The sequence below is a fragment of the Schistocerca gregaria genome, chromosome 7 (assembly GCF_023897955.1).
Source record: "Schistocerca gregaria isolate iqSchGreg1 chromosome 7, iqSchGreg1.2, whole genome shotgun sequence".
In the NCBI taxonomy this organism is placed as follows: domain Eukaryota; kingdom Metazoa; phylum Arthropoda; class Insecta; order Orthoptera; family Acrididae; genus Schistocerca; species Schistocerca gregaria.
Window position 1 is genome coordinate 235466826 of NC_064926.1, and position 14166 is coordinate 235480991.

A 14166-nucleotide genomic window follows, 5' to 3' on the forward strand; every position below is an offset into this window, starting at 1 on the left:
TTATAAATATATATTTAATCATTAAATTCAAGGATAACTTTATTATTAAGTTTGTGAGCTTGTGAAATGCACTTACTGTGCACTGATAAAGTGCACAGAACTAATTAGGCTTGTTATCTATCTTTGAGGTAATAATAATAATAATTACTATTATCATTATTGTTAACTTTTCAAAAAAATTATAAATAACTGCAGGCTTAAATTATTAGAGGGATTCACAAAATACTAAAAATGTAGGAATAAATAAATTAAAGGAGATTGTGATCCTATGTCGCATATTATGCACTGTTTCTTACAAACTATTTGAAAAGAGATTGTACATGAAAAACAGTTATGACAATCTGCTATGGACATTGAGTATACTTTCAATGGAGATTGTAAATTTTTTTATTAATGAGAACGAAATTACAATCTTTCATCACGATTATTAGCTTCCAGTATTAAGAGATGTTTCGTTCCAGTTTGTAACCCATGCCTCTCTATGCTGAAGAGCCAAAGAAACTGGTAGACATGCGTGATATCGTGGAGGGCCTCAGCGAGCACGCGGAAGTGCCGCAAAACGACGTGCCATGGACTCGACTAATGCCTGAAGTAGTGCTGGAGGGAACTGACACGACGAATCCAGCAGGTCTGTCCATGAATCCATAAGAGTACGAGCGGGTCGAGGTCTCTTCCGAACAGCACGATGCAAGACAAACAATATATGTTCAATAATATTCGTGTCTGGTGAATTTAGTGGCCAGGGTAAGTGCTTAAACTGAGAAGAGTGTTCCTCGAACCACTCTGTGGTAATTCTGGACCTGTGGTGTCGCATTGTCCTCCCGGAGTTGCCCAAGTCCGTCGGAATGCACAATGGCCATGAACGGATGCATGGGGTCAGACAGAATTCTTACGTACGTGTCACCTGTCAGAGTCGTAACTTGACGTGTCAAGGGTTCCACATCATTTCAACGGCACACGCCCAACACCATCACAGACTCTTCACAAGCTTGAACAGTCCGCTGCTGACACACCCGGTCAATGGAATCATGAGGTTGTCTCCATACCCGTACACGTCCATCCGCTCGATACAATTTGAAACGAGACTCGTCCGACCAGGTGACATGATTTCAGTCATCAACAGTCCAATGTTGGTATTGACTGGCGTTGTGTCGTCCCGTCATAAAGGATCCACAAGTGAGCCTTCGGTTCCGAAAGACACTATCGATGACGTTTCATTGAAGTGGTTCGCACGATGACACTTGTTGATAGGCCAGTCTTGAAACCTGCAGTACTTAGGGAAAGGGTTGCACTTCTATCACGTTGAACGATTCTCTTCAGTCGCCGCTGGTCCCGTTCTTGCAGAATCTTTCTCCCGCCTCAGCTATGTCTGAGATATTATGTTTTACCGGATTCCTGATATTCACGGTACACTCGTGAAATCGTCGTACGGGAAAATGCTCACTTATTCGCGGTCTCGGAGATGCTATGTCCAGTCGCTCGTGGGCCGGCTGTAACATCACGTTCAAACTCACTTATAATCTGATAATCCGTCATTTTAGCAAAAATAATCGATCTAACTACTGCATCAGACACTTTTTGTCTTAGATAGGCATTGTCGACCACAGCGCTGTATTCTGAATCTTTACATATCTCTGTATTTGAATATGCATGCATGTTACAGTTTCTTTGGCGCTGCAGTGTATGACGACCTACAGTGTTTCAATGGAGAAGCCTAATCCCTTAACTGGATGGAGCCATGGAGCACATGTGCTATCACCATTTTCTTGTCTTAGTAATCGCCAATCTGTGAACACTCTGATGTCGTCAAATGTCTTTCCACTAACACAATGCTACCCCTGTACAAGGAGTACTTTCAGCTTACCTCAGGAGCCGATGAAATTACGGCGGTGTCCCGCTTTTTCGAAGGGTTGTGGCCTGTGAGGCCTGGTGTCACGAAAGTCGTGTTGTAGTGATTCATCCCAAAGAAGTCTGCCGTACCTGTAACAAGGATTATTTCCCCTGACTTCAAGTAACTGATAAACCGAAATAAAACGCTAGCGTTTCGAACAAATGTAGAAGGTTTTGTTTCAGACTCTCTCAAGTAAGGGATGCTGCTATTATGTAGTGCCAATGCTATAAAAACTGAATACGTATAATGATTTACGTGAATGTGTATCAGGAAGCAGATACATAAAGAAGTAAGCAATGCCGATTTGAATCTTTCATTCAGTCCCTCATATCGACTCGGACAGTGCAAATTGTAGTCACAGCGCGCTAAAGGCTGCTGTGGAGTACGAAAGCCTTGTCCAGTTCACAGTTTTACCCTGTCGCGAAAAAAATGGTATAATAATTGTTTTGTATCATCAACAAATATTTCATTAGCAACTATTTGTCACCAGCAATAAGCAATTAATTAAAAAAATGGACAGCGAATACTTACAGCCATTTGTATTTCGTATGTTTCTAAAAGATTCTATGATCCAAATATTGAAAACCATCAGCTTCCTGTGTTACAGGATACGCTTGGTAAAGGCCTGCATAAAATGGTACAGAACACATCTATTGCAAGAAACAGTTGCTATGTGTTACAAAAAGATAGAATATTGTGACGTGCATAGCGGACCTGTAGTTGTTTAGCGTTTCCTGGAATATTTTGGAATCATATCTGTGGTGGGCGTACTGTAAGACCTTCGGCACACACACCATCAGATTATTTGACTTGTCCCTCTAACGAAGTAGGCGAGTGTCAGCAAAATGTCTCGTGGTCTTATCATGGCGTGTTTATCTTCTGCCGTTAGTTCAGACGATAGAAATGCCACTTGCACGCTTAGAGTATCAGATTGACGGTTACCAACTTTAAACAGAACTTGATTAATTTTCACATACATTTATTAAAATAATAACATAAAATTACTTAACTTGATTCTGGATGCTATTTACAATTGACAGTTTGAAGTTCCTTTGGTCTTGGTACGTTAATCTTATCCTCACATATCTCTGGTACTTGACAAAGTGTCTATACATTTCTCTTCATGACTATGTACAGGAATATGGTAATCTTATTAGGAGCAGACTGAAACTTGACTGTCGACTGGTACAGACTAATGCAGACTGGTACAGACACTAATCGGAGGTCTGTGCACTCGTTATACTACCTTGCGCGTTCAGGTATCACTGCGCGAGTGTGATCCGCGAGGAGGAAAGGTTCTACGTTAGCAGCAATCTCATTGGCTGCGTTACATATCAATACGCGGATCGGCGGAAGCAGAATTAGGTCCGTCTCTAAGACAGCGCCATCTCGTAGTGCGAAGACGGACGAGCGGTGCGCCTGCGCAGTTGGGCTTGGCGGGGCGCGCTCTGGTGGGAAAGTTGTGTACGCGCTGACTACGCGGAACTATGTACACAACAATATCACTTTTGTTTCTCGAGAGACACTGCTATTACTTGTGAATCTACGCCGCCAACTAACATCGCGCGTAAGGATTACGAAGATAAGATACCTGAAATTAACTCTCATACTGATGCGTCTTGACAGTCAGTTTTCCCTCGCTCTATTTGCGAGTGGAACAGGAGGAGAAATGGCAAGCAGTGGTACGGGGTACCCCCCAGTACGCACAGTACGGTGAATCACGGAGTATCTATGTAGATGTAGACGTTGATTTGAAGGCAGAAGGTATCCATAAAGTAGCGTTCTACTACTGCATTGGTTAACCTTTGTGAAGGCCTTCCACTATGTTCGAACGCACTAATTGTTTAATTATTTTCCGTTCTTCATTATGCAAGATGGAAAGCTGTTGTGGTGATGTGAGGAAACAAATGGAGTAGGCTTTGTTTTGTGCAAATCTATTCGATTTCAAATGTTACCATTTGTCGAAAACAATCACTTACAGTACCACCATCACTGAATTTCCCTGCCGCTACTCAGGTACTAATGCGAGTGCCACATCATATTCTGGAACCCTGCAGCCCCCTCAAAACTTCGGGTTACCCAATGTGCTTTGAAAATTTTTTGTTCAGCGTGCACCCTTGATGATTATGATACATACGTACATGGATAGTGCATAACGGGGGATATGGAACGAAGTTCAATTGGGGTATGTTAGACGAAAAAACCTACTTGGGGAGGGGTCTCACAGATATTCAGTGTACTGACGAGAGACTACACAGGTTCAATGTAAATCATTCTCAACAGTTATGGAATGTTCTAGTGTGATGCTTTTAAGCTGATGGTACCTGAGTGCTGCGATTATAGGGCATATCATCTCTAGAGAAATAAGTTCCATCTGAGGTACGTACAAAGGCGACAAAGAGAGAATCACTCACACCCAGCTGCATAGTTCATTGACGCTACAGGACGACAAGATCGAAGTCCCTAGTAGAAAAACATGATGGTTTCTGTAACTGATACGGATGAAGCTGCTGGTCCCACATTATTTGTCACAGAGTGGGTAATTCCAGGGAAACGAGTCATTTATAGTATTGACTCCGTATGCCCCAATCCTCTAAAACATTTACTGTTTCCTTAGAGACGAGAATCCTTACAGATTGTCTTTGTCTTACACTCTTGGTTGCGTAGGCAGACGTAACACGGAATGGTTCAAATGATGTGGTGTAATATTTTTGTCACACGCTGGGGGTGGTCATAAAGTTGTAATATTCATCTCTACAATAATCAAGTTGCGGCAATATTTTCGAGTTTGCTTGCAGATGTGGGTCTCTACCCAGGGTACACACTGTAATCACCGTAACACAGTACAATAGCACGCCGCCGCAGAAGGCAAAACGAAATTTGGCAGCCCACTGATAGAACGGAGCGTAGTGCGATTTCAAGGAAAACAATACTGTAACAATCTGTGCCGATCTGAGTGAATTTTACAGCAATTATTCAATAGCATAGAGTACAGGGAAACATAAAATGTATCTTGCGTTTGTACTTCAAGCAACATGTATTCGTTTTTTTCTATAAGTACCGAGATATCAGAGACCTACCTGAAACATACGCTCGTTAGTATTTGTGTATCAATTAGCATCTAAAGTGAAAGGATTTGCGTATATTAATCTTATGCTCGCAGAACGTCAGTGATTGTCACTTATTTCGAAACTACTTCATTTGCCATCATATTCAGAATTTTCTTATGAAGCTAACTGCAAATACAGTGAAATAATTTAGACAAGTATTGTAGGAGATGTGGTTAACATTCCAATAAGAATGACGGTGTCGGCAGTATATTGCCTTTACAATCAACACTCGTGTAGCATCCAAAACTGTGCTTGACAGATTGCTGAATTACAAAGGAAGAAGTTTCAAAAATCTGTGTCTTGAGCCTTACTTGACATTCCATAAGCAGTCAAGAATGCTTCCTCACATGCAGCGTCACAGTGTGAAACAAACTAAACTAAATGATGTTTAAATGGAAGTTTTCCTGGTAAACCGGTTTTTATTTCTTCCAAATGTGTGATTTAGCAAGATCACTGTTTTGCTCTGTATGTTGGCAACGAAACGTGTTGATGATTGCAAAGAATTTCTAGTGGGACGCAACGTCCATTGTCTATCACTTTCACGTAGCGACAAGATTCAGTAGCAAAGTATCGCTAGAATTAACGGACCTAAGATGGAAAAACATATTTACTATTTACATTGCAATCATGCGTGACAGAAGTAGGAATCGTTGTGTGCCCACTTGTTGAACCCCAGTGGTCTCCTACTGCTGTGCATTTGGTTACTCACCCCTGATGTACTCAATCTCTTCTTGTGTGAAGGTTGGTAGCCTTGATCGGGGCCGTCCCTCAGCCTTGCTGTTGGCATCCACTCGCTGTCGAACCACAGCTGGATAATCCCCATCCTGACTGTAAATAGGATGGCCGAACATACCCATCTGCAATACAGAATTACACACTTTTTAAGTCACGTGAATACTATCTCTAACAACCTCTAACAAACTAACACTACACTTTAAAGTTACATGGGATCCAACTTGTTGACGACATAGCTACAGTACCCACCACAAACTGTCGTGCTCTTTCAGCTGCCTCTGCATCCTCTGTCGAGTTAGTCTCTGGTTCAGGCCAATCCATATTAAGCGTAATTCCCACGCTACCTGCGAAGTATGTCAAAGCAAACACGTGCGTATAAATTAGATTATGTTACATAGAGCAGTGTGTGAAGTCATTAATGTGGTGCACATAGTGATACTGATGGACCAGAAACTGTAATTTAAACTTATCCAAAGTTCTCCGACATAAAACAGACTTTTATCCACATTTTTATTTTGTGTACTTCGTCACTTAGTTACCAAAACTTTTATGTCGTTATATGAAATTATTGTGGTGTAAGTACAAATTAAGTGCTGTAATAAATAATATGTTAATAATTTTATTTCTAGATTTGTAAACCCAATGGAAATGGCTTATTTATCTTGGTCTCGTTATTTAGAAGAGCAGATGGACCACCATCGATATTCATGCCGATCATTAAGTAGCTCTGAAGGTAGTTTTAAATATATAACCTCCAGTCCTAAGGTACGTAATGCGTTCAGTTTCATTTACAACATTTAGTACACAAAAACATATATTATACAACTTCAGGACCGAAAGTGTAAGCAACGAGTTTTAATGCACATAAGCAACAGTTAACTAGCTGTAGACTACTACAAATTTTCCTATGTTATTTGTACTGCCATTCACGTCTTTAAAAACTAAACTTGTGTCATGCGCAGAAGACGAAAAAGTAGTATTGTCTAATATATGACAATCCTTTTTAATCTGAGCACATCGTTCTTAATCTTTTACTCTTATTGTTCACTCTTTGCTCTTGCACATATTGTATATCACCCTTCTTTCTCTATAGCTTGCACTTATTTTTCTCAGAATACATAGCATTTTACACCATTTGACATCGTCAAACACTTCCTCCAGGTCGACAAATCCGAACAGATCATGAATATTATTAAACCGAATAAGATTCCTAGTAGTACTCTGCTTATCGTTTAATTCCGATAGTGACTCACACAGAAAAAAAAATGTCTGATCCTTCGTGAAAATAATTTGCATTAAAGGGATTAATTTTAAGCTCTAAGATAGCCCTGTAAAGCTTTTAGATAAAACTGGTCACGAAAAAAATGGAAATTTCCTGTCCGGTTAAAACTATGTGTCGGACCGAGACTCGAGCTCGGAACCTTTGCCATTCAGGAGCAAGTGCTACACCGACTGAGCTACCCGAGCACAACTGACGTCCCACCCTCACAGCTTTAAGCCCCCCAGTACCTCGTCTCCTATCTCTTAAACTTGACAGAAGCTCTCCTGCGAACCTTGCACTCCTCGAAGAAATGATATTGCGGAGACATGGCTTAGCCTGGGGGCACTTTCCAGAACGAAATTTTCGCTCGGCAGCGGAACATGTAACTGTTGCTTCCACTCGAGGACATGTACATGTGACTGAGCACTCTGAAGGACAGTGCGCATGTGATCACAAGTCCACTTGTCATTTAATTACATATTAGCAGATAACAACGCTGCATATGGTGAAAGAAACTTGCGAAGCAAAGAGATAGAGGAAGGAATAAGACTTCAAGTGAACTCTTGAAAAATTTCTAGGGAATGCATACTGTTATCAATGGAGAATATACCTGATTGTCTCGTAGCTATTGATGAAGTAAGATACTGCTCGCCAGTATGACTTTTTTTTCGACTGCAGCTTTCTTCGTTTTCCCTGTGTCCATACACTGCGGGAACTCCTGCCATCTTGCGCCAATTACAATATCTTCTTGCTGATTATTTCATATATTAAGTTGCCAATACCTACGTTTACTACAATAAAACACAGATTGCCCATCAACTACTGGGTGAGAGGTAGCTTTTGTGTTAGAAAAACAACTTATCTGCGCCACGAGAAAAGGAATTGGTTGAAATAACTTCATATCGTGGAACTTGGTAAAGGCCTACATCGTTGTAGTCAAGTATTCAAAGTGCCACACTTGGACGTCAGCGCGCTTTATTACGGTTAGGCCGCAATTCACCGATCTCCGAGATGGTGCAGGCATTGAACATTTCTAATCTCACTTTGTCAGAGGTACGACTTCAGTACCAGAATTCAGTTGAAATTTGAGTCAGTTGTTAACTTCTGTGAGTACCACATTGTTGATAATATGTCTCGTCATAGTCTCTCACGAAATAGGGGGTATAGGCGTGTAGACAACACAAAGCTCAGTAACTTATTCGCGGATTGTTTTTTGGATCCCAACAGTCGATGAGTTATCATACTTCTTCGCTGGTTGACAGGTAGCGGATAAGGAGTAGAATGGTCGCCAGCGGTTATCGTCTATGTGGACGCATGAGCCGAAAAGTGTGGCCATAATTTTATGAGGAACAATCTACCATTCCACGGGCAATGGTTGCTGTAAAAGGACTGATTTTTTAAAAATGAAATGACACTTTGCTAATGGAAATAAGGTTCCAAAAATCTGATTTCTGAACCTCGAATACATACTGTACATTGTCTACAACAAAGTATCAGTTCACTACCATTATTCGACTAATGCGGCAGAGAAGAGCCATCAATGGTCAAATACTGAATGACATGCCATATAACTGTCAGTTGCTCGTAAAGTATCCAATGAGCATCCAGTGCTGGTCCCTGCTTCATGTTATTTTAAGCTTAACCGAGGCAGAACTGATGTGCATGCCAATGCCGTATCGACATATGAAACATATTACGTAAGAAGTAGCTTTAGGTACAGTGAAGTGAGGCCACAATAGCAATGCCGTCGAGGTAGATGTTTATGCCTTAGATCAGCGCAGACTAGTCTCCTTGTTACGAAGGCTGCAGTTGAGCAATAATGTGTGAGAATGTTTGCCCTACACGTTCATTGTCTCGAGCAGTCCGCGCGAAAGTGTATCGCCAACATTGTCCGGAGAAAACGAAGTTTGGAAGATAGCTCTAATTCAGTTGGTAACTTATCTTTAACCACTGTCGTCAACTATAGAATGACTCTTCCATCCATGTTTTGCGGTGCCCTGAGGACCCAAAACAATTTGACCACCTGCTTGATAGCATGTTTGTAGGCCTATTTAATAAGTTATAGCAGCTGTTTCAGTTTTCATCGAATCGACACGTACTTCCAAGTTATTCAGAGATATATGGCACCAGATATCTACGCAACAGCGGTGGTCTGTGGGTGAGGATCTACGACCAGATAACATCAGAGATGATTTTCATCAGGTTCGAATGAGGCTAATTTGCTACCCAAGGAATCAATGTGAATTTACTTTCATCCTTCCCAAACAACTGTACCACGATACCAGTCTTGGAGGTGAAAAAAAGTTAACATAGTCCGCAACTTTAGTGGTGTCTTAGTTTAATGGTATGTGTGCGATGTAAGCCAGGGGAAAGTCCTCCATAGCCTGTTGTTAGCCCCAGCGGCCTATGAACATGTGGTGCCCGGATGACGGAGTATTCAAGCACAAGCGTGGACCAAGTGTGTAGCAAGTAACGTTATTCTACCGACCAGGAGACACGTTTCGATTACTGCGGGACCCACACGCAATCCTAATTACATTGTCGTTAGGTTAGGATGGGAACCCATCGGTGTCTGTTGATGCAAAGACTAATTTTCAACAATGTACACTAATCCTTGTGCCCTGACACAGTCGTAATTGCATCAGCGTTGCACTCTTTCATAAGATCTGCGGCATATCCCCGTCTATGGTAATGTGCAGAACTGTTAAATGTCTGACGTCAACGTTCCGTAATGAAGCATGGACTTAGAAAACCTTGTCACCTACTTAGTAATTGGACGACCTTCAGACATTGTCCGTGAAAACTGCGCAAAAACAGCAGTTTCCGAGATTCTTATTCCCATGAGACAGGCCATAACAAACAGCTCTTTCTCAGACCCACTTGTCAGTGGACTTCACCACTTGTAGGCAGTGACGATGCTTGCCTGATTCCCAGGTCATCCCTACCTCGCTTACAAATCTGGTCAAAAGAATCCGAAGATTAAAATAGGTGGTATTCACCCTTTTGCGTTTATGACAGCTTGAACTCTTTATTGTATTTGTCACTATCGAAAGGGACATGCATGTTGTCATGAGGCACTGACCGTTCTGTGTGGCTCTGTACTGCTCATCGTAGAGGTGCCAGACCCGGGCGTGAGCTTTGATGACGGTGTGTGTGGCCAGGTAGTCGCCGATGCCCGGTGCTCGCAGACCTGGTGCGGTCCACGGCACCACGTAGCCATGCACGAACTGATTGGGCTCGTTGAATGTGATCCACCATTTCACCTGTGGAACCATAGATTGTCAATTATTCTGCCAGGTAAAGTAAAACTGATATGAGGCTGCAGGTACACTGAAACTTTTACTTACCCTATCTCCGAAGTTTTCGAAGAGTATCCTGGCGTATTCAACGAAGTAGTCAGCCAGCAACTCGTTGGGCCAGCCTCCGATGTACTGCAGTGCTTGAGGGAGGTCCCAGTGGTACATCGTTACCTGCAGGCGGCATACAGTAGTGTCAAACTTTATAAAACTGCGTATTTTCATCGCTTTCTCGCTCGCTTTTATGAAACCAAACGAAGAACACATTTGGCGACACAGTCTCTGGATGGCCGTTGAATTCGTGCGCAATGGCCGTACTGCCTAAATTCAGTACTAATTAACTCGGAAACGGTGCAACATATCGAAGTTTTTTTATTATTATTTCTTGGCACAATCTGCCTCTCATTATCCTTGCAAGCTTTTCAGTCTGTTTCCGTATATGCGGAGTGAGCAAGAATTGCACCAACAAAATTTCGGTGGTTGTTCAGGGATATTATGTGAGCAGTTTCGTATAAGATACCCATGGCCTCCATTGGTACGTTATGGGGGGGGTGTACATTAATAGAACCGACAAAAAGCAGGTACGTATTTCAGACTGGAAATGGAGGAAAAACGTCCTATGAACGTATATCCCGAAATGCACCGTTCCCATGGCATATGGCTGTGATGAATGGAAGTTCTTCTGCCCACTTGCTATGTGTTACTTGTATGTTGCAGGAAAGTTCCTCTGACCACGAGGCGTAATCCCCTTGCGTGTAGCAGGCGGTGTCATTAACGCAGCGTACTTAAGCAGCAGAATGGTCCAGTATTCACGTCGGGTCGACAGGTAGCACGGCTACACCAAAACAAGTACCCTCGCAGTTACCAACCATATCACACAATGTTCATCTGTCTGAAGAGACCCACGATCAGACAAGCGTCCAGGAAGGACTTGAAATATTGTGTAACGTCGTCGGTCTCAGTGAGCGTACATGTTTTTGTACAGCCGTGCTGCCTCTCGACTGTTTCCATCCGCTTGGCCGTACCCAGACACCATGTCGGCTTGTTCCCTACATGAATACCGGTCCATTGTGCTGCTTAGGTACGCTGCGTTAATCATACCGCCTGCAACACACATGTAACACACGCCTCGTAGCTAGAGGAACTTTCACTCGTCACCGACATCTGCCATTTCAGCTGACCATTTCCGGACACATTTCATAAGACTTTTTTTCCTCCGTTTCCAGAAATATCTATGATTTGTCATCCCTTTTACTTTCATTTATGGAAAAATGTCCTCACAACGGTGAAACAATCTGTAATAGCGCACACTAATTCAATGAGGCAACAGCCTTGAAACAGATGCAAAGTATCGTAATCAGGTTGCATTGAAAGGTAAATATCTCTACATGGCGTCGTAGAGGCACTCTTCCGTTGCATTCAGTGAACCCTTATACGAACTACATTTTGGGAAACTCACGAACAGTAAACCCATAGGTACTGCTGTGTATCAGTTCTAGCAAACACCTAATGCAACCGAAAAAAATGAGTCACATGTGGGCCATAATAAATGCTATCTTAAGGTAAAAGAGTGACTTGTGTTTTACCATTGCCAACAAGTCGAAAACATGTATCGCCAGTGAATGGATCAAGTGTTTTCTATTAAGACATACAGTGTATGACGTCGCCATTAGCAGTGTTACAGAGATACATTGAATGCAGTTCCGGCACAAACCAGTCAGAAGAGAAAAAAACGATACAAAGATAAAAGACGGAAAGGAGCCAAACGAATTGCTATTAGTCTGTAACGAGTTAGCTTAGGCCACCGGTCCCTTAACCGGAAATACTCAGGAAATATCGCTGAACAGCTCCCGAAATGCTGTCGGTGGATTTTTTGTTCACCCTCCATTTACTAGTTTTAAGGATCGTCAGCGGTGAAGTATCTATATGCAGAGGACAAGACTGAAATGAGAAAGGACTTGGAAAAAATCCGATGTATCCTTTTCAGTTGAAACAGTAATCGATTAAGGGGGATGACGGGAAACAAAATCTGGATCGCCATTTGGAGAATTCAACAATCGTCTTCCAAACCAATATACTTGATCGTAACCACGGTGCCGTTTCCAGTGGCGAGAGTCTTAGTATTGTTAACTATATTGCAAGAACTATAAGCCTGATGGTGAGAAAAGAGGTCAATAGCAGTTGTGCTATAGTAGCAAGTAAATTTCTCTAATAGTATAGTATAAAAGCAGTAACAATTAATTAATATGAGATAATTAATTAATATGAGATTCTAAAGCCTTTTGCAGTTGTACATGTAATAGGCCAATTGTAAAGGAGTAAACAAGTAAACATAAATTCACGGTTTTTATTCAAGGTTTTTTATTTACAACAAATGCGGTAGTTATTTTTCGTATAATTTACTAACTCATTGTAAGATAAAACAGTATCACGTGGAAATTAGATCGTATGCCTCACGGCAAGTGCCAACAGTATGGTGTGTGTGATACTTTCATGTCATGTATCATCGATCACTGTTTCAGATAAGGTTATTTAGAAGCAGAAGTGTTTGTGTAATGAAGTGCTTGTGTTGTTGAAGGCAGTCAGCGAAAATGGTGGGTCAAATTCATCTCCATCACGCGGCCTAGTCTTCTTACAAAGCGCCGTGGAGCAGACCGCTTAACGTTTCGATTTAACCGATGAATATTCTCGGCAGTGTAACATATTCCTTATTACTCTGAGTAAAGGAAATTGAACAAAAGGAATCATTACCTCGTCCGTTCAAGACCAACTATACGCCAACACTACATCTTCTCTTCCGGTCAACTGTAGGCGACAGTAGTTTCCTACAACGGCTAAGGTGGATATAAAATGATTTACAAAAAGTTTTATTTCTTCTCGCGAATAGCAGCTTGCTGTAAATGTAGAAAAATGTTAATGTACCTCCTACTATCGTGTCAGACTGGTACCCGGCATAGTGCAGCAGATTGCAGTGGAAGGGACTCCTCAGGGCATTGGAAGTCCCCTGGAGAAATACTGGAACATGTTGCCTCTATAGCCGTCTATAATTGCTAGAGTATTGCCGACGCAGGATGTTTTGCTCGAATTGACCTCTCGTTTATGTCCCATAAATGTTGAATGTGGTTCAATGTCGGGCGCTCTGAGTGGCCAAACCATTCGCCTCAAAGGTTCAGAATGTTCTTCAAACCTATCGCGAATGACTGTGGCCCGGTGACATGGCGCACTGTCGTTCATAAAAATTCCAGGATTGTTTGGGAACATGAAGTCCATGAATGCTGAAAATGGTCTCCAGGTAGCGGCATATTCAGAGAACCCAGTCTGTTAAACGCAAACGCGGCCTATACCATTATGGAAGCACTACCAGTTTGCAAAGTGTCCTGATGACAACTAGGGTCCGAGACTTCGGGATCTGCGTCGCATTCTCACCCTATCATCAGGTCTTACCAACTGAAATTGGGACTGATCTGACCAGGCCACGATTTTAAAGTTGCCTAGGATCCAGCCAATAGAGTCACCAGCCTAGGAGATGTACCGCAGGTGATGTCGAGTTGGTAGGAAAGGCACTCACGTGGCTCGTCTGCTGCAAGAGTCCCATTGATTTCTGCTGTTATTTCATGCAGTCTTGCTTGTCTCTTAGGACTGACAGCTCTACGCAAACGCTGCTGCTCTCGGTCGTTACGTGAAGGCCATCGGCCACTGCGTTGTCCGTGGTGAGAGGTAACGCCTAGAAGTTGGTATTCTGGGATCGCGAAATACTGAATTTCCTAAAGATTTGCGGTTGTGGATGACACATGGGTCTAGCACCAAAGTCTCTTACTTCCCATCCTATGGCCATAATCGAACCTATGACCGTAGCGGTCGCGGGGTTTCAGA

The 14166-nt window shown here is 42.3% G+C and overlaps 1 protein-coding gene across 1 annotated transcript in view; it reads right to left on the reverse strand.

The window, feature by feature from the left end:
- The window catches only part of LOC126281665 (myrosinase 1-like), a 37511-nt gene that overhangs the window by 12654 nt on the left and 10691 nt on the right, over positions 1-14166 (reverse strand). The window contains exons 4-8 of the mRNA XM_049980813.1: positions 10345-10467; positions 10080-10260; positions 5986-6080; positions 5711-5858; positions 1865-1980 (exon numbers count right to left, since the gene is read on the reverse strand). Coding sequence (XP_049836770.1) covers positions 1865-1980; positions 5711-5858; positions 5986-6080; positions 10080-10260; positions 10345-10467 — 663 coding nt within the window. The remainder of the gene's footprint in view (positions 1-1864; positions 1981-5710; positions 5859-5985; positions 6081-10079; positions 10261-10344; positions 10468-14166) is intronic.